The 21746-nt window shown below is 42.9% G+C and overlaps 1 protein-coding gene across 1 annotated transcript; it reads left to right on the top strand.

Moving 5' to 3' along the window:
- Window positions 1-464: 464 nt before the first annotated feature.
- LCT (lactase) lies at window positions 465-21719 on the top strand (the record flags this gene model as incomplete). Its single annotated transcript, XM_080621994.1, has 17 exons — window positions 465-1128; window positions 3330-3409; window positions 4612-4695; window positions 5650-5752; window positions 6321-6396; window positions 8024-8711; window positions 9084-9729; window positions 10886-12445; window positions 12786-13054; window positions 13505-13795; window positions 14311-14509; window positions 15205-15407; window positions 15760-15869; window positions 18292-18426; window positions 19445-19668; window positions 20551-20787; window positions 21511-21719. The coding sequence occupies 17 exons, from the start codon at window positions 465-467 to the stop codon at window positions 21717-21719; spliced, it is 5778 nt and encodes a 1925-aa protein (XP_080478120.1).
- Between the last annotated feature and the right edge of the window lie 27 nt (window positions 21720-21746).

The following is a 21746-nucleotide window of genomic DNA, read 5'->3' as shown; positions in this document are numbered from 1 at the left end:
CACATTATGACTGCTGACTGAATTCACGTAATACCCACTTTTCTAAGTGGGAGAGCTATCACATCTCAGATTTCCTTTATGCACCCAAGCATTATAGCACAACCTGCCTCTTGCGATCCTGCAGTCTTTGAGCTGTGATGAAAAGCATTCTCTATAATTTTATCTTCCCCTAAAATGGAGGCAGTATCAGCACATGTCAGTTAATGTCAAGTTTAAAGGGGAACCTGAACATTTCAGAAAATGTTTCCACATGACCTTGTTCCAACTCATTGTTTGACAGTGGTTTTTGTATTCATCCATTTGTGCATCTTTTGATTAAAGGTCCTGATTTGTTACCATTTGTTACCATATCTAGTGTCAGCTAGTTCTAGGAACATTTATCAGTGAAATAGATAATTTCAGTTAAATATTACTGGTACTGTAATATAAGTAGTGTGGGATAAGTTTCTGAAGCAGTTGCAGAAATGGAGCTGATGTGTAAAACAGTCTACTTCTTTCTGTTAGTCTCTCTCAGCCTTGGGATAGATGGAATATTTGCTCAGGATTTTATCACCATTGCAGGACCTCTACCCAATGAGTTTGTAAATAGATTCTATTTGCAGGACCAAGTCCTATCCAAGAAAGATCAGGGCCCTGCTGTGGCTGAAGCACATGGTTACCTTTGCCAGCAAGATCTTGTGGCTTCTGAGCTGCCGCAATATTTCTCCCACCTTCATGAGATCGGGGTGACGCACTACAAAGTCTTCCTTCCATGGGCACGCATTCTTCCCAACGGGGATGCTGGGAGGCCGGATGAAGCTCAAGTGCAGTGCTATCAGAAGCTGCTTGAGACCCTGGTTGCCGCAGAGCTCAGGGGAGTGGTAGTTCTGCATCACCAGCGTGTCCCTGGTGCTGTGGCTGCGCAGGCCATGGGTTGGAAAGCCAATGCTTTTGCTGACCTTTTTGTGGAATATGCTGAGTTCAGTTTCCGTGTTTTTGGGGACCTGGTTGATGTGTGGCTCACCTTCAGTGACCTGCCAGATGTCCTTGAAAGCCTGCCTTATGATGACCCCCAGTACCGAGCCTGGGCACTAGCTGCAGCTCATCAAAGAGCTTACACCATCTACCATGAGAAATATGCACCAGCAGGTAAGGAGAATGGGGAGAGGGATTGTTTCTATGTGACCTTTTCACAAACATTTTGTGATGGGGTTAAATGGCAACTGCTACATCCAATCTTTGTGTGAATATGCTATCAATGGTTTCAGAATTACACAGAAATCCTTGAAAAACAGAGTCCTTCAAATCCCTTATGTTGATAATTGGTTTATAATTTACTGGTAATTGCATTTTACTGGAAATTATTGCCAAAGTAGTTGGGGACAATATATATGTGTATGTGTGCATATTTATAGTTAATCTTTTAAGCATCAGGGAAGTTTTAAATAGCCTCCAGTTAATCTGAGCAGCAGAAACCAGTACTTCAAACCCACATGTTATAATACTTCTGTATGCTTTTTCTCAGTTTTTCACAGTTGTCCATGTGCTTTTAATTTAAAGACCAGCAGATGCACCTGATTAACTGTTCATATAACAACAAATGTGTTGAATAATAAATGTGGGACTGAGGCTTACGAAGAACCTTTGATCCCTGCCCAGTCATCTCATTTTTAAAACCCTATTACTTATTTCAATGTCACTAAAAACTGGGATTGCAATTGCTACCATTTCAGCTGAGAGAAGAAGATCATGCCATCAGTCGGCAGCTGTGCTATCATCTCTTATGTGTGATGAATGCAGGCTTTTTCTTTAAGGCATGATGTGTTCCCAAGGAATACAGCTTTGGAGGTCCAGATCTAGCTGAAGAGTCAGGTCAAATTCAACTATCAGCCTTCCTCCCAAAACATGGAAATCTTTGCAAATTTATTGATAAAATCCACTTAAACAAAACTGATCATGGTTTAAAATTACATTTCTCATTTAATCGAAGTGAAGTTACTTTATTTAACTTTAAAAAGTTGATTTAAAAACTTAAAGCAACCAGAAACACAGTATTTATTTTGTTGCTTAAAATGACAGTTACCTCTATCAATCAGTTACAAATTACTTTAAAATTATTCAAATCCAGCCTTACTCTATTTTTTTTGTGTGTGTACGATGACAAAGTCATAATAATCAAGCTGTTTTGTAGATAAAAAAGTATTTTTGTGTATTTCTTCCTGACCCACAGAGGAAAGACTAAAAAATTCCTAAATGTGCCTCAAACCATGAAGAAACAAGGCACAAGAAGTCTTCCGTGAGATAACAATAGTGTAAGGAAATCTGCAATGTCCTTTTTTTGACTTTCCTCATTGCAGACACTGGGGTTTTAAAGTAATTAAATCTTAACTGTACCTGTGTTACACAGAGCAAGAGAATTTTCACCTCTCCTGTGGATGCCTGGGATATTCCAACCTGCTATCCTCTGAGGAGTACCTCCTTCAGGGTCAGAATTTTTCTCTCTCAGGCAAATAACCAGTAGAGCTGGCAGAGTCATCATTTAAAATAAAAATAAATTTATTTATTTATTTTTAGTTCTTGCATTTGTCAGGAATATTTTGCAGTACAGCTCGCACTACCTGGTGATAGCACTAAGAAGTTCACAGAATCACAGAACATTAGGAATTGGAAGGGACCTCAAAAGATCATCTAGTCCAATCCCCCCACTGGAGCAGGAACGCCTAGATGAGGTTACACAGGAAGGCATCCAGGCGAGTTTTGAATGTCTCCAGAGAAGGAGACTCCACAACCCCCCTGGGCAGCCTGTTCCAGTGTTCCGTCACCCTCACTGAGAAGAAGTTTCTTCTCAAGTTTAAGTGGAACCTCTTGTGTTCCAGTTTGTACCCATTACCCCTTGTCTTACCATTGGTTGTCACCGAGAAGTGCCAGCTTTGCTCCCACAACATGTCCCCCCTGGTTCCCAACATCCAGCACAGTGGATACAAAAAATAACCACTGTAGAATCACCTCAAAGGCATGAAAATAAAAGATATTCCTTATAATTATGCATGGAGTGGAAGAGCACCCACTGGAGAGCTGTATTCAGATCCATCTTCCTGCAACCAACAGTGCTCAGACGAGCAATCATGATAAGATTTAATGATAAGACTCCTTGAACTTTGCCTTTGAATTCCTACCTTCTTCAAATCATCTTTAAAATCATAGTGAGTGTCTGAAATCAGCCACCTATGGCACTGTCTGATGTTCCACGTCTTTAAAAATTTCCAACTGATTTTAAAATAACTGAATGAACTGAAGTTTTTTATTTCCCCTTATCATCTTACTAAGGGACTGCCTCTTTCTTTTTCAAGATGGAAAGCTGTCCATTGCATTAGGAATGGGCCATGCCTTGGATAGCACTTCATCAGAATTGCTTTCAGTTTCCCTTCAGGTAATACTTCAATAGAAATTATTTCCAGAATTGTATGAATTTGTTTTGATTTGACTTGTTTTTTATATATGGAGTCAAGTGACTTGGGGCAAATTAAAATTTTAGCAAGTTGACCAACTGACCAGTTTGTTAAATGTTACTTACTTGATTAGCTCACTGATTTTAAGAATGACTTCAGCATCCTTTCTTGGCTAGTAAGCACTGATTAAGATATATGGAGACATATTTGCTTCTCATCTTTGGCAGTTTTAGCAGTATCCATGCTTAAATGACAAGGTGTTTGCAAAAAGTGTAGCCATTGTAATTTTCTTTGCAAGTCTACTTAAAGCACCACCAAAGGAATAAATATTTTAAATAAATCTTAAAAAGCTGCTTATTATGTTAAAACACAGACTGAGCTGTGCTAAAAGTGATCTAGCTGCATGGGAATGGCATGAGGGGAACATAATTCTACAAAGATCATGACATCCTTTCTGTGAAGACCAAACTCATTGTCTGTAGTTGTCTTCACCTGGAGGATGTTGATGTAGGATAAAGTGAACAAATGACAGTGCAGGATTTTTGCTTTTATTCACAATCCTTCAAAATCTAGTAATATGGTAAGCGATGTTGTAGGCATGCCATTGCAAGGATACAAGCAAGGTGTGGTTTGTAGAGAGAGGAAAGGCGTATTGGATGGGCTGACTAAACTAGAAGAAAACCTTGGACTGAAAAAAACCTGAAAGCTTATCAGGTTTTTATTTTCCAACTTCATCAGCTGGTACAATCTATTCCCTTGATGACTGCTAGTGGGATAATGCTTGTAGTCTGGAATGGTTAAACATTTCTGCAGTGGACTTTCCCCAAAGGATTATTGATAAGGCCTATCTGAATCAAATACTTGCGAAGGTTTCTCTGTCTGATTAATCATAGACACTCTTACTAATTAAAAAAAACCAACTAAAATATTAATATTAAATTCGTAAAATGCTCTCAAAATTTCACTTACCTGTTTAAATTTTACTTTGTTTAGAGAGATAGAGAATGCATCTTCCCATACAGTATCCAGTTTGTACATATTGTCCAGAGCTCTCCTATAGCTGTATGTGTCCTTCAGCAACATAGCTTTATCAGACATTTCACAATTTTATATGCTTTTAATTTAATACCTGCGAAAAATACATTTTACTTTAGGATGATTCTTTTCCTTTTCTTGTTTCCAGGATTCGGTAGACTTTTTGTCTCTCAGCCTCCAGTATGGTTGTGGAAACAAACCAGATTTCTACAAGAAATTGAATGAATTCCAGGTAACATTATGCACGGTGTTAAATTGTAGCAGCAGATGACCATAAATATAAGGGGGATTTCAAGTTTCTTAATGCATGTCTAAACAGTTCCAATTTGCTGCAAGAGGTCAGACAACAGCTACATTAGAGAACAGCTTCATAGTGTTCGCTTGCTTCTTTGTTGTTATTCTGACTTAAAAATGGGTATTCAAGAGTGCTGGAAAGGATCATCGTGGTCCGTACTCATTATTGACGTGTTAACAACTAGAATGGCATCATTGTTTTGTCCAGGTCTGAAAAACCTCTCTTACATCGTGTTTTACAAGCTGCTAATACCTATGAGCTTAGACACCATTTTATGCTAGCATTCTGCAGTGGTGCCACCAAACTTCACAACTCCAACTCGGTAAAGGCAGTGCTAGAAATGTTCATGAAGATGAGTTTGTGAAAGGATTAGATCACAGCAACAACATCAGTTATAGGCTAGTACCTAACATTAAACCTGTGGCAGTTTAATGGATGAGCTGCATTCTTAATCCTTAAGACCAGGGTCATCCTGCAACTGTGCAGCAGAATGAGGAGCTACCCATGTGACTCATTCTCTTTAGGGTCCCAGCGTGCTGCAGTTACTCAAAAACCTGGAGTGGGCCATTTATGGCAACAGTTTCTTACTAAGTCAGCTTCCAGAAAAGGACATTGTTCCTTGTGCCTTTTCAATGACAGGTCAAACACTGTGGGTTTTTGGGGCTTATACTTTGATTTGCATTGGGCATTTTTGAACCAGAGAAAAATAGTAGGTGGTATTTAATGCTTACTCTCTTGATTTATTAATTTAACTTCAAAGAACTTTATGACCAATTGTCAGTCTTCTAAGTATTTCCTATTCTGTGTTGAAAGCAACAAATACCAAGAGCATGCTTTTACTAGCTGGCTGATGCTTGTTTTCAGACATGTCTCTGACTTCTGGTTTTGCAGAATGTCTGGAAGGACACAGACATCTTGGTTTTTAGTCTGAAGCTCCTTGATTGTGGTTCCATAGAAGAGAATCCTTTCATACCAGTAGCTGCCATTGTCACAGGTGAGTGACGTATTTTGAGGAGGAGGAGAGGTTTTTAACTAAGCTCTACATGGCAAATTATAGAGGAAACTAAAAATTGTTCAGCCCCGAACGCTGCTATTAGATGAAATAACTCTGGTTTCTTTCATTGCCTTCTTGGAAAATTAAGGGTGGATGGTGGATATAAAGCCAGAAGCTGGAGTTTTTCTCCCCCAAAGTTCTAAATCATTTTCATCAGCCTCAGAAGTTTATATTGGATTTTAGGAAAAAAGCTGTCAGAATAGGCGGCCCAGGGAAGTGGTGCAGTCACCATCCCTGGAGGTATTTAGATGACATATAGATCATGGTTTAGGGACAGAGTTTAGTGGTGGACTTTGCAGTGCCAGGTTAGCAGTAGGACTCGATCTTTTTTTAACATGAAATTGTAAATATCTAATAGAAACTCAACATGTTTGTTCTGAGAAAAATACTAGTTATGAAAAACATCTTGTTTCTAAAGGTGTAACTGTGTGTGCAAGTAGTGTCGTGCAGTCCATGGCATCTATATTGTGATTAAGTCCATCACTTACCTTTTTTTTTTTTTTTTCAGCTATTAATAAAGAAAAGACACGTATGATTGGGTATGATGTTACTGAATTTTTGAACTTCTCATCTCATGTTTTAAGGTACAACTTTTGTCCCTTAAATCAGATGGTCTCCTCTAGAAATGTGTGTGCAAGCAGACACAACACAGTTTTAGTGGTAAAGTCATAGAATCATAGGATAGTTAGGGTTGGAAAGGACCTTAAGATCATCAAGTTCTACCCCCCCGCCATGGGCAGGGACACCTCACACTAAACCATGTCACCCAAGGCTTTGTCCAGCCCGGCCTTGAACACTGCCAGGGATGGAGCATTCACAAATTCCTCGGGCAACCCATTTCAGTGACTCATCACCCTCACAGTAAAGAATTTCTTCCTTATATCCAATCTAAACTTCCCTTGTTTAAGTTTTAACCCATTATTCCTTGTCATATCACTACAGTCCCTAATGAATAGTCCCTCCCCAGCATCGTTATAGCCTCTCTTCAGATACTGGAAGGCTGCTATGAGGTCTTCATGCAGCCTTCTCTTCTCCAGGCTGAACAGCCCCAACTTTCTCAGCCTGTCTCCATACGGGAGGTGCTCCAGCCCCCTGATCATCCTCGTGGCCCTCCTCTGGACTTGTTCCAACAGTTCCATGTCCTTTTTCTGTTGAGGACACCAGAACTGCACACAATACTCCAAGTGAGGTCTCACGAGAGCAGAGTAGAAGGGCAAGATCACCTCCTTCGACCTGCTGGTCATGCTCCTTTTGATGCAGCCCAGGACACAGTTGGCTTTCTGGGCTGTGAGCGCACACTGAAGCCAGCTCATGTTAAGTTTCTTGTCGACCACCCCCCCCAAGTCCTTCTCTGCAGGGCTGCTCTGAATCTCTTCTTTGCCCAACCTGTAGCTGTGCCTGGGATTACTCTGACCCAGGTGTAGGACCTTGCACTTGGCATGGTTAAACTTCGTAAGGTTGGCATCAGCCCACCTCACAAGCGTGTCAAGGTCCCTCTGGATGGCATCCCTTCCCTTCATGATCAACCAAACCACACAGCCTGGTGTCTACCACTAGTTCCTGAAAGGACTGGAAAGAAATATCTTTCTGCTGAGCCCAGTCTCTTGCTATTACAAGCAATGTAATCCTCTTCCACTCTCATCCTTTGCTACCCAAATTGCACCTTCAAGCCAATAGATAACAAGTACTTCTCCAAGCCTTCTGCTCTTTTCAAGAGGAAAATAGTTAAAATTAAGTAAAAAAAAAATACAACAGAGGCCTTTCTAGGGGACAAGCCAGCTGGGTCTACAGAAATGTGGGAGGTGTCATTGTGCAGGGAGATACTAAGGATTTCAGAAGCAGGATGGATTAAGCTTAACTTTTCCCGTGGAAACTTGTGAGAGCTGTTGTAGCTTGTGAAGTTGCTACACACTGCAAGGGTTTTGTTTGCATCTTTGCCCTAGCTGTAGTGAATTATGAGAATCTACCTGCAACAAAATGCATTGGATGTATAGCCCGTGAGCTGCTCTGCAGTTAGCAATTTGCACTCCACCTTCATCTGCTAGCTGCATGGCAGTAGGTTGGACTGACCAGATGACAAAGAGGCTATACCCTAAGCAGCTTATATGAGCTGAATGGGAAGCAAACAATTCTTTCATCCTCTGTGTTTGCAAGTTCTGTGGCACTAGTATCCACCTCCACCTAGAATTTTTAACTTCTTTTCTTTTGCAGCAAAACAAATGCTCTACAGGAGAATCCAGATGCTGTTCTTGCCCCTCGCTCCTCCTATCAAACAGTTTGGGAAATGTTTGCTAAGCAGTCTGAATTGGAGAGGGATTCTTTTCTGCAAGATGTTTTCCCAAATGGTTTCCTCTGGGGCACATCCACAGGTGCCTTTAACATTGAAGGAGCTTGGGCAGAGGATGGGAAAGGGGAGAGCATCTGGGATCAGTTTGGGCACACAGGTCATGTCTACATGAACCAAACAGCAGACGTGGCATGTGACAGCTACTATAAAACCAGCTATGATGTTTATCTACTTAGGGGTCTCCATCCCCAAATGTACAAGTTTTCTGTATCCTGGCCTAGAATTTTTCCTGGTGGTACCAACGAGACCATCAACTCCAAGGGTGTTGATTATTACAGCAAATTAATTAACAGGTTGCTGGACTCTAACATTGAGCCCATGGTGACTCTCTTCCACTGGGACCTCCCACAAGCTCTTCAGGTTCTTGGTGGCTGGCAGAATGACAGTATTATAGATACTTTTGTAAACTATGCAGACTTCTGCTTTTCCACTTTTGGGGATCGGGTCAAGTTCTGGATTACTTTCCATGAGCCTTGGGTTATCAGCTATGCTGGCTATGGCACCGGAGAGCATCCTCCAGGAATCACTGACCCAGGAGTGGCATCTTTCAAGGTAGGAACACAGGAATAACTGGGATACTGCAGCTGCCATTGTTGTGTTGTTTTCCTCTAATGGTTCTGTACTTTAAGCCTAATGTGGCCTTTGAGACAGCTATTTGCTTGTTGGATTTATGATGCTTGCAAAAATTTGATTAGTTATGCTAGATGGATGCTAGATGGTGTTATTTTTTCTATTCGGAAAGCTGGTGTTGATGGATAGGCAGATTCTTCTGTTTATTCCAAATCCACTGCACTCTCTGGCTATGGTTGTTTTGTCAAGGTTTTTTCTTTTGAATGGAGATAACATTATGTGGCAATAATCTGAATGCTGAATTGTTCTTGTGCAAAGCAATGTGACACATATTCCTCTGTTTTCTTTCCCCAGGTGGCTCACACTATTCTCAAGGCTCATGCCAAGGTCTGGCACTTGTACAATGACAAGTACCGTTCTCAGCAGCTGGGAAAGGTGGGGCTGGTGCTGAACTCAGATTGGGCTGAACCGAAGACTCCAACCAACTCTGAGGACGTGAGGGCATCTGAGAGGTACCTGCAGTTCATGCTAGGCTGGTTTGCTCACCCTGTATTTGTTAATGGTGATTACCCAGATATCCTGAAGTCTCAGATCCAGGAAGTAAACCAGCAGTGCTCCACAGCAGTTGCACAGCTACCTTTGTTTACAGAGGAGGAGAAGTCCTGGGTGAAAGGGACTGCAGATTTTTTTGGTCTTTCCCATTACACTTCCCACCTGGTCAGTGCTGTGACTAATGGGAGCTGCACACCAGACTACAAGAACATCGGGAACTTCTCCTTGCATGTAGATCCTTCTTGGCCACAGACCGCCTCTTCTTGGATGCATGTGGTCCCTTGGGGATTAAGAAGGCTGCTGAAGTTTGTGTCCCAGGAATATACAGGGTCAAAGATCCCAATTTACATAGCAGGAAATGGTATGCCGACAAAAGACTCAGGGGATCTTATTAATGACACCCTGCGAGTGGATTATTTCCACCGGTACATCAATGAGGCTCTAAAAGGTATGGAGAAATCTAATATATATACATATTTTTAAATGGCAGCTAGTTATTCTGTCCCTTCCATGGTGGTTAACTTTAAAACATCACCATTTGTGCAGTGATATGAGGTTAGCTGCCTATTTTATATGTAGTGTGACCTCATATACTTCATCCTATCTGTGTCCAGATATGGAACTCTATTCTGTTAGATATGGGAGTAGGTTTTTCATATATGTGGGTTAATGTAGCCTGTACTCTAAAATCGGTCCCTTTGTGAAAACAGCTATTATACTTCAGCTTCCCTGAAGATGATTTGCCAGCAGGCAGGATCTCACCTGTAGAGATCTCATAGGTCAGGACTAAGACTGTCTCTACTCATTAAGCAGATCTAACTAACAGCATCCTGTACCATTTCAGGTTAGATTTTTTTTAGGGAGATATTTATATCATCTCAGTCATTTTGAGCAAGGTTCAAGGTATGCTTGTGTCATTGCAAACTGTGTATCGATGTAAAAATAGTATTGGTGACTGAAGTTCTGGACAGGTATAGAGATTTGAGATTTCAAATAGAGATGTGACTGATTGATATGCTCTTGACATACACAAACCAATACTGATGGGAAGAATTCATTAAGTATGCTGTATCAAATAGGTTGGTGATCAGGATACAGCATTTGATCTTGATCTAGTTCTCAACATGCTGATAGAAGTGTTAAAAGAGCTACAGAAAACACAATTTAGCATTGTTGTTACGCATCAGAAGAATTAAAGGAGATGGATTGCGTATGGGAAGTGAACTTTTCTGGACTGAGAGCTATTCAGTGCTTTTTTTGTAGGCAGTGTGAGGCTGGACTTGCCTCTGCTGCTATTAGGTAGGCTGTTCTGCTAAAAGAAACTCTCCTGTGCCCAGGGAAGATAGACAGGCACTAAATACACATACTGTTTCAGTTTAACTATAGTGTTAAATGTAAAAGTGTACCATACGCCTAAATTAACAGAATGTGCTTGAAAACACAGGGGTAAAGGGATACCCGTGGCGCAAGTTTGGTGGGGATTTTTGCCTAAAAGACCATTCGCAGATGTTTGGTTTAACAGTTACTCTCAGTTGTGGTGCTTATGTTGTGCTGTGCTGTGTTCAGAAGATGAATAACAGTGTCTTTAACTGTTCCTGTGACAGCGGTAAAACTAGACAGAGTTGATGTTCGGTCATATATGGCTCGATCCCTCATCGATGGCTTTGAAGGCCCAGTGGGGTACAACCTAAAATTTGGGCTGCATCGTGTGGATTTTGAAGATAGCAACAGACCAAGGACTCCCAAGGCATCTGCTTATTTCTATTCCAGTATTATAGAAAAAAACGGTTTCCCACCTGAAGTCTTGGACAGATTTACTACACCAGCAGTGTTTGACCTACCTGTGCCGTCCAAGTTGCCAAATTTACCAGCATCAGAAGTTCCCTCCAAGGCAAAAGTTGTCTGGCAGAAGTTTTCATCTCAAGCGGACTTTGAAAGGGACACATACTTTTATGGGACATTCCCAAAGGACTTTTCATGGGGTGTGTCTTCTTCTGCCTACCAGATAGAGGGAGGTTGGGATGCTGATGGGAAAGGACCCAGCATTTGGGATAATTTCACCCATATCCCAGGGAATATCAAGAATAATGACACTGGAGACATAGCTTGTGATAGCTACAACAAGGTGGAAGAAGATATCTACCTGCTGAGAGCCTTAGGAGTAAAGAACTATCATTTCTCCCTGTCCTGGTCTCGAATTTTCCCCAGCGGAAGGAACAACTCAATAAATAGCCATGGAATTGACTACTATAACCGTCTTATTGATGGACTGGTTGCGAACAACATTGTGCCAATCGTCACTCTCTACCACTGGGACCTTCCACAAGCTCTCCAGGACATTGGTGGCTGGGAGAACAGCACGCTGATTGACCTGTTTGATAGTTTTGCAGACTTCTGTTTCCAGACCTTTGGGGACAGGGTGAAGTTCTGGATTACACTTAACGAACCCCAAGTCATTGCATGGGTTGGCTATGGCCTTGGGACATTTCCACCCAACATCAATGACCCTGGCAGTGCTCCCTACAGGGTTGCCCACATCTTACTGAAAGCTCACGCCAAGGTCTACCACACATACGATGACAAATACAGAGCAAGTCAGGGAGGGGTCATTACTTTGTGTCCCAACATTGAGTGGGTTGAGCCGAAGACACCAAGCGACCCTAGGGACATAGAAGCTGCAGACAGGCACCTGCAGTTCCTGGTGGGGTGGTTTACACACCCAATTTTCAAAAATGGGGACTACCCCGAGGTCATGAAGTGGAAAGTTGGGAACAGGAGTGAGCTCCAGAACCTGCCATCGTCTCGCTTACCAGTTTTCACAGCAGAAGAGCGTGAATACATCAGGGGCACAGCAGATGTGTTCTGCTTCAACACCTACACCTCCAAAATTGTAACCCATGCAGTGACCCCGTTGAGACCCTTCTCTTATGAGTATGATCAGGAAGTCTCAACAAGTGTTGACAGCTCCTGGCCTTCCTCCGCTATTTCTGACCAGCGGGCTGTGGCTTGGGGGCTGAGAAGGCTACTGAACTGGATCAAAGAAGAATATGAAAATCCCCCAATATATATAATTGAGAATGGGGTGGGGGTAAAGACCACATCAGATGTTGATGACAATACCAGGATATTTTACTACAAAACATACATTGACGAAACTTTAAAAGGTACCTGTGTTTGCTGTTGTTCTGTTGGTGTTGGGTATGTAATCTCCTCTCTAGATTCCTGCTTACTTCATTCCTCTGAAGAGTAGTTTTAAAAAGTGGTTGATGTCAGCCTTCAGATATTCTGAACATGATATAAACAGTGTTTCTTTTTCTGATCTCCTTTGCATGGCCATTTGTATTTTGTATCCTCCAACTATGAAGAGTCTCTCAATGGTCTTAGTTGATGAGTGCCAGCTTTATGAAGCTAGAAGCATGTATGTGCTTGCATGTGAATTCCATATAGTTCGTTTAATGTATGATTATACCACTGATGCTTTTCTATTTGTTTCTGATCTTTCAGCTTACAATTTGGATAATGTTAATCTGAGAGGATATAACGCTTGGTCTTTTATGGATGACTTTGAATGGCTGAATGGTTATGATCCAAGATTTGGATTGCACCAGGTTGACTTTGACAATCCCAACAGGCCAAGAACCCCAAAGCGCTCTGCTGTGTACTATGCAGAAGTCATCCGCAATAATGGTATCCCAATGCCAAAAGAAGATGAATTTTTATATGGAGAGTTTCCAAAGAGCTTTTGGTGGAGTGTAGCAAGTTCAGCATATCAGGTTAGGAAACGGAGATGGATTTTTAAACTGTCTGTGGACAGTTAATTCACTTTGTATGAGACACCTACAGCTTTTTTAACATTGAGTTTTACTGTAATTGAGGGTTAGTGTAGCAACTGCTGTAAAAGGGAGGAACTTGGAGATGTTTATAGGGCATAGTTATACCACAAGGAATTGAAACAGCAGCATGGACTTCAGAAGAGGCAGCCAACATGGAGCAGCAGGTGAACTGAAACAATGCCTGGTCTGTGACATTGTATTTTGCTAATATGTCTTGCTTTGAGGCCCAAGAGGTCTTACTAGTTTGATACAGCAAAATCATTGCTATTTTTATTCTAGCTGATAAGTCAAAATACTGTGTAATGCCGCAGAGACTAACAGGCTGAATTCTTTGCTGGGCCAAGACATATTTGGAGTTTACTAACAACATTCCCCTATCTTCAACTACAGGTTGAGGGAGGGTGGAGAGAAGATGGGAAAGGACTAAGTATTTGGGATCAGTTTTCTCACACTCCCTTGAAAATCAGCAATGGTCACACTGGAGATGTAGCTTGTGACAGCTACCACAAAATTGAGGAGGATGTGGAAATGCTGAAAAGCCTCAAGGTGTCTCACTACCGCTTTTCAATCTCCTGGTCCCGCGTTCTCCCAGATGGGACCACCAGATACATCAATGAAATGGGACTGAACTACTATGAAAGGCTTATTGATGCTCTTCTGGCAGCTAACATTATGCCTCAGGTAACTGAAAATTTCAAGTAACTAAAAGATGGTAGAACCCAAGTCTGATGCTCAGAGCACATGCATGTGTTTCCATCCATACCTCAGATAATGCCTTAGCAAACCTGTGCCTTCATGGCAGTGCTCTAGACTGGTGCAATGGATGTACCAGACCACACAGGTCTTCTATTGGATTGTATTTCATCAGAGACTTGGTGCAGGCACAGAAGCTCTTCACTGACACATTCTTGTGATCACAAGGTTGTGGTGGGTTTTGGTAAAGGCTTCATGTTCACCATCAGGCAGTCCTTAGAGTTCAAGTAATTTCCCCACATCCTCAAGAAACTGGAACACTGGCAAGAAGGTATTTTATTTGAGCTCATGAGTGATCACTGCAAAGTCAAACGCCGTTAGGAGCAGGTAGCTGCAGATCAAAGCGCAGTTTATTAATGTTCATATGAGGCTAGATTGCTGTGCTTATTTCAGAAAGTAAGAGTGACTGGTTGAGTCCTTTCTCTTCCTGTCTTTCCCTTTAGGTAACTATCTACCATTGGGACCTCCCACAGGCTCTGCAGAATGTTGGTGGGTGGGAGAATGATACCATAGTTCAGAGGTTTAAGGAATATGCTGAGCTCCTTTTCCAGAGACTGGGAGATAAAGTGAAATTTTGGATAACCCTCAATGAACCCTACAACACTGCATATTTTGGTTATGGCGTTGGAACAGCTGCTCCAGGTAGGACCACTGGGTATAACCTCAGAGCCTTCACACCACTGTAGGCACAATTGTTTTAAGCTGCAGCAGAGTAGATGCTAGGGACTTGCAAAGGCAGAACAAGAAAGACGGTGTGGTACGGGGATACATGGCTCTGCTGGGGTGTGGTGAAGAGGTCCTGCTTTCACTTTGCCTGTCACCTAGACCCATCTTCCTTCCACTCCTCTAATCCAGTGCTCCTTTGCAACATCCAAATTACACTTGCTGCCTGGAGCAGACCCATATTCAGACTAGCCTCAGGGACTGTGCAGAAGGGTTAGGGCTGGAGGAAAGCCAAGCTTGGCTGTAGGGTAGAAGGCTGTGGAGGCACGGGAGCTGGCCTGAACACACAGCTGTCTGCTGTCCATACTGGCAGCAGCAGCGTGTTGCCAGGGCTGGCAGCCCTGCATGGGCAGAGAGCTGAACCATCCCATGTCCCACTGCAGGGGGAGAAAGGAACAATGCGGGGTCCTGCACAACTGCAGCTGCCTCTTCAGCTGTCTCTGCTGAAGCAGTGATTTCAGCCCAGGGCTGGGCCCAAGGGCACCAGGAGCTGCATATTTATGTGTTTACTAGTGGGCAGTTATGGCTGTCCTGGGCATTGTGTTGACCTGGGAAGCAGCAGATGAGAATGCTGGGAACTGCTGCTCCACTGCCTGTCCTGTCTCTGTCTGCAGGCATTTCCATTCGACCAGGGCGAGCTCCCTACGTGGTGGGGCACAACTTAATAAAGGCCCACGCGGAAGTCTGGCACCTCTACAATGAGACCTACCGGGCAAAGCAAGGAGGTTTAATCTCTATCACCATCAACTCTGACTGGGCGGAACCAAGGAACCCACACAACCAGGAAGACATCAGTGCTGCCAGACGACTCTTGCAGGTACAGAGACACCTGGTCACAGCTCTTCCTGCTGTCCTGGGTTTGTTCATGGGGACACCCCATCTGTGGGTGCTGGAGATACCCAGAACCCGGGTTAGCATCTCACTGGAAGAAAAGGGTGAGCCAAATGCATCACTGCAATGTATCATCCTCTTCTAGGGGCCAGTAAAATTGGAACAGAAATGAGACAAAATATGGCTGGAGTGACAAAAGCTTATTAAATTTACTGCCATTAAATAGGCATCCCTGGGTATCTATGTGCCTGTCTATTATAAATTCAAAAGCAGCACATGAAAGAGAAACTCCTTGTTTTGATACATAATTTATCATTCTCCCTTGTTTCCTGGTTTAGTTTTTGTTAGGTTGGTTTGCTCATCCCATTTTCAAAACTGGTGATTATAATGAAGTGATGAAAACGAGGATTCGGGAACGCAGCCTGTCTCAGGGTCTGAGCCAGTCCCGGTAAGAGCTCAGGCACACACCTGCTTCTGTTTAACCTGCTGTACTGAAACCTGCTTTACTGGTAGATGGGCTGAATTTCAATGATTCTGTTGCAGTATTACTGTAACTAACTTATTGTATCTTCACAGAAAAAACTCTAGCGTACATTTTTCCCGTTCTTTGTCTTTACCTCCCTTGCAAACTAAATTTACTAATTGTCCTGGGTTCAGCAGTAGCAGTCATTTTTCTCCTTCTTAGTAGCTGGTGCAGTGCTGTGTTTTTGACTTTCAGCCTGGGAACAGAGCTGATAACACCGATGTTTTTAGTTGCTGGTTAGAATGTTTACTCTGACCAAGGACTTTCTGAGTCTCATGCTCTGCCAGGGAGGAGGGGAAGCTGGGGAGGAAGCAGAGACAGGACACCTGACCCAAACTAGCCAAAGGGGTATTCTATACCACAGCACATCATGCCCACTATATAAACTGAAGGCAGTTACCTGGAAGGGCTAGATCACTGCTCGGTCAGGCTGGGTATCAGTTGGTGGATGGTGAGCAGTTGTATTCTCTTCCCTTGTTATTTTCCTTATCATTATTATTATTGGTGGTAGCAGCAGTGGTTTGTGTTATACCTTAGTTACAGGGCTGTTCTTATCTCAACCTGTGGGAGTTACATTGTTTCGATTCTCCTCCCCACACCTCCAGGAGCAGGAGGAGGAAGAAGAGGGGAGTGAGCGAGCGGCTGCATGGTTCTGAGTTACCAGCTGTGCTTAAACCACGATACTAACATAACCTATCTCTGGGGTAATAAGTTGGCAGCTCAGAGTGATGTAGGAAGTGCTCTGCATTAGACACAGTGCTTTACCTGATGACTGTGGTAAATGTGTTTTAACTTTTCTTAAAATTATGTACTGAATTTGAGCACTGAGAACTCATTGGTCCCTCTGAATTATGTTTCTTATTTTGAAGTCCCATGAATTATTCTTAACTTTCATGATGGAGTACTACTACCACAATAATGTTTTTTTCTTTTCTCTCCCTTTCAAGGCACACACAAATAATGTACTTTTTTCTCTTAACATTAATAGCAATTTAATGGGGTATATTAGATCTGGGCTATTCCTGATCACTCATTTGTGCAAATGGGAATGAACACTTGTTTTGAAATGAGGGAGATGGTGGAAGAGTCGGTATGTGCTCCGCAGCAAAGGCAGGTCTCTTCAAGATTTGAGTTATGCTTTTGTATATGCCTAAACCACTTGCATTCTTAGGCACTTTCTTGGACATGCTATTTCTTCTCTGGTGGTTGCTGCCATTAATAACAGAATCATAGAATCATAGAATAGTTAGGGTTGGAAAGGACCTTAAGATCATCTAGTTCCAACCCCCCTGCCATGGGCAGGAACACCCCACACTAAACCATGCCACCCAAGGCTTCGTCCAACCTGGCCTTGAACACCGCCAGGGATGGAGCATTCACAACCTCCCTGGGCAACCCATTCCAGTGTCTCACCACCCTTACAGTAAAGAATTTCTTCCTTATATCCAATCTAAACTTTCCCTGTTTAAGTTTTAACAAAGAACAAAGTAATGTGTGTTGATTTATGAGGTAACGTGCCCAAGCATCTCAATCTTCCAGAAGAATTATGGTACCTTGCCTTTTGCTTGTGGTGCTGGTACCAGGTATACCAGCATTACATGAGGTGTGTTCAAAGTGTGGATCTCGGAGAGAAAGCTCACAAGTTTTGTTTCCTGTGCAGAAGCCAGATTTTATGAGACAACAGTGTATTAGTCTCTGCCACAACCTACCAAGTGCTACTGCTGCCACACAGAGAAGAGCTCCTCTTGTAGCAGACGCCTGTTCCCCTGCTGCTGGGAAGCACATGTCAGCAGAGATGCCTGGCTGTATCTTCAGTATACACAAGCAGGAGTACAGTGTTTTGATGGGCTCATGACAGCTCCCCTGAGCAGGGACAGGACCCCCTGGATGTCACTGGCTGCTAGCTTCTGTCAGAGCTAGTTGTGCTTTTGCAAGATAGTGGGCTTGAAACTGGTCACTTGTGAACACGGCAGCTCTGGGTCTCCATAGGGGTTTGTGACAAACTCCATAAGTGAGCATGTGACAATCAAAATTATTATTACTGTTTCCTCCCATTTCCACACGCCTTACTGGGCAAACACTGTTTCTTGTCTCATAAAGCAGGATGCTGGTCAAACTTCTTGTATGACCTTGAGCAGGACTTCTAGCCATCAGGTGTCTCTTTTCTGGTCAGAGAAAGGTCTGTTCTTCCCCTGAAGAACATTAGAGCAGGCAGCATGAACTGCATAGTCTAGCAAAAGCTGAGTTTATACAACAGCACTGGGAAGGGGTAGAAGCAAAAGAAGGGGAAATCCTGAGAAGACACACAGTTTGAGGGGTTTATGCTTTTCTCTGTTTTCTATTGCAGGCTTCCAGAATTTACTGAAAGTGAAAAGCAAAGAATTAAAGGCACATATGACTACTTCGGCCTGAATCATTATACTACAGTATTAACATACAACATGAACTATCCTGCTGGTGTTCTGTCGTATGACTCTGACAGGTAAGAGATGAATGTAAATTATTGGTCAAGTAAAATATGCACACCTGGAGCCTGGGCCAGCTGAGCAGTGTAAACTACCAGCACATAATGCTGTGAGACAGGTATTTTAACCAATACTAACAAAAACATCCACGAACCACCATCCACGTGGTACTGTTATTTTCACAAAAGGCCAGCAACAGCCTGTTTTCCAGACCTGATGATAAATACGAATGCTAAAAACAGGACAAAGAAAAAAAAGAGGATCTACTAAAAGAAGGAATCTGCACTTGTGAGTCTCCCAATGGTTTGGGATCAGCTGTCAACTGTATTTATCATATTTCCTGCCCCCAATCTGAGTTTGATTATCCTGGGTTATTGATACTGCTCCATTTGCTGTTAAACAGTCATTAGTTACCTCACCACAGCAGATAAATATAAATTCAAAGCCTAAATGGCTAAGTCACTTCATAGTTAAATATACATATGTCAAGGTATTTATTTAGGTAACAATTTCTTTCCCCAGCTAAAAAAGATAAACAACAGGAGCTCACTAGTTTTTCCTATGAGAATTGAGGTAATGGTGGAACAACAAAGGCTGTTTTCTGAAACCTCTCCATAGAGAATAAATGAAATAATTATACCTTACCTTTGCTGCTGCATCCCCACTCCTGTGGTTTAGCCCATAGCAGGACACTGGGCTCAGTTTTACATTCCTGTATGTAGCTGTAAACAGCAATTTTGTGTGCTCAAAAACTGCATTATACACACTACAAAGATCTGGAGCTAATATCACATCCTCAGCCATAGCTGATTTATGCAGAATACCGTTGTGAAGCAAAGTATCAAAGTGTTGTCTAGATGCTTGGGAGCTCCAGCACCACCCTCACCTGCTGTCACAGCCTAACCAGCTCGCTAGAGTGTCCCCTCTGGTTCAGTGTTCTACAGAGCTCTGTTTCTCAGCCCTGCAGCAAAGAGGTGCCAGGCGCAGTGGCAGGCACTTGGGACTGGTCCCTTGATCAGCATATCCTCTTTGCAGGGGTGTAGCTTCAGTAACAGACCGCAGCTGGCTGAACTCAGGTTCCTTCTGGCTAAAGGTGACACCCTTTGGTTTCCGAAAGCTCCTGAGATGGATAAAGGAAGAGTACAACAATCCTCCCATTTATGTGACTGAAAATGGGATCTCGGAAAGGGGAGCCTCAGACTTCAATGACACTTGGCGAACACATTACTACCGGAGCTACATTAACGAAGCACTGAAAGGTGAGAATGACTATTTAAATCTGATCATCCACATCTCTAGAGAGCAGCAGTGTCTTGCTACAAGACTGATGTGTATAAAACAAGTTGCGAAGAGCTGAAACACCACTGCTATTACCCCTGCAAGTTGCATACTCACACAGGTTTGCTCTCTATCTGCTTCCGAGAGCCTTTGGGTTTAGCAGCAACTGGCCATGGATAGCCAGGACATTGCAGGGAAAAGGTGGTCTAAGGGAAGAACAAACCCCGGGGCTCAGACGGGTAACTTTAGCTTTGTTACATAGTTGCATCTGGCAAGAGAAGGTGCTACTACTATTTGAGGAGTACCTATTTGATTTCTAGCTTGACTACTGCTGTCCCTAAAAATTTCAACTTTTTTTAGACAAACAAAAGCAAACTGTTTTCAGTTACAGCACTGATCATACAACACTGGAGCAGGGCTTTTCTAACATACTGGGTGCTGCCAGGCAGATATTCAGAATGGGGTCATTTACTGCGGTTTAGCAGTGAAGCCCCACAAGCAGTTAAAATAATACTTCTATGCTGATGGCTTTTCTCCTTTGTTCCTAAGCTTTTCTTTATTGGACACAAGCTTTGATTTCTGGAGCAGGCAAAAGCACTCTCCAGCACTGGCAGCTACCCTGGTTTCTTGTTAGCCGTAACTTAAGACGCTGACCTATCTCAAATCAGCCGAGAAGCAACACAAGAGGTGGGAATGGGGAGACAGCTAAACCAATGATGCCAGAACAGTAATAACCCCACTGTGCTTGGCACTTTGGTGCTGTGTAGTGTCCTGAACCATCTTCATATCACTGCTGGTCTAGTGGTGACATCACCAGTCACTCGACTGCACAACCAGTTTCTTCTTTCTGGTCCTGGTAACAGCCATTGTGCTTGATGGTGTTGACTTACGAGGCTACACAGCATGGACACTGATGGACAACTTCGAGTGGGCAGTGGGCTTTGATGAGAAGTTTGGGTTCTACCACGTGAATTTCACAGACCCTGACTTGCCGCGACGCCCCAAGGCCTCTGCCAGGTACTACTCACAAATCATAAACTGCAATGGGTTTCCAGACCCAGCAGCTGGCCCACATCCTTGTCTGGAACTGGAGCCTGAAGGTAAGCGACATAGAGGAAATTGTGCTTTTTCTGTTTTGTATGTGCATCTGATTCCAATCCCAAAAGATTTCCCTAATCTAAGGTCTTTACAACACCACCATTTTCTGCAGTATTCTTTTTAAGGGCTCCAGTGGTGCACTGACTGATCACTGGTTTTGTTGTGACTGAAGACATTCACATGGAATTATGACACTTTCATATGCCAAACTAAACAATGACTAAAATTTTGTGTGATAGCTCCTCGAGACATGCAGCAAAACAAGTTATTCCATTCCACTTTCCTCTGATTAACAAACTGCCCAAGATGTTTTCCAAACCACACATATTCAGTATTCCCACACCATGTTTTCCAAACAATTTTGCCTACTTTGTCAGTCAGTGTTTTGGGTAAGCCTTTGGAAATACTGATTCTTTTGTCATTTACATTTTTTTGAACTAGAGGTGTGTACCAAACAGAAAGCACTGTTAGCATGGGGTTTTGGGGATGACCATGGCTGCTGAAGAACACTCACCTCTCCTGGAGTATTGACAACTGCACTCCTGTCCCCAGCTATGCCTTTACTCTGAGCTAGAACTGTGTCAGTCACTGATCCACACCATTATGGCCATGGTCACAGCACTGAGCCCCGTAGAAGCAGGAAGTGGCCATGCACATACACATGTGCATGAAGGAGCTCACCCAGGCTGTGTATTAACACCTTCTCATTGTTTTCCCATGGACAGTGCCACCAACAGACATCGCACCAGGACCAGCTGCCAGTGTGCACTTCTTGGGATTAGAATTAACGTCACAGAGAGCAGAAATAGCACTGTATGTGCTTTTTGCTTTTTTGGGAGTTGGAGCATTGGCCTTGGCTCTTTTTGCATATAGGTGTAGAAAGTTATCTAAAAGATTCCATAAAAGATCACACATGGAACTTAGTAAACTGTAAAGCTTCCACTTACTTATTAAAGTGCTT

Source organism: Psittacula echo, assembly GCF_963264785.1.
Source record: "Psittacula echo genome assembly, chromosome: 6".
NCBI lineage: Eukaryota > Metazoa > Chordata > Aves > Psittaciformes > Psittacidae > Psittacula > Psittacula echo.
This window is presented reverse-complemented; position numbering and strand designations above follow the sequence as displayed.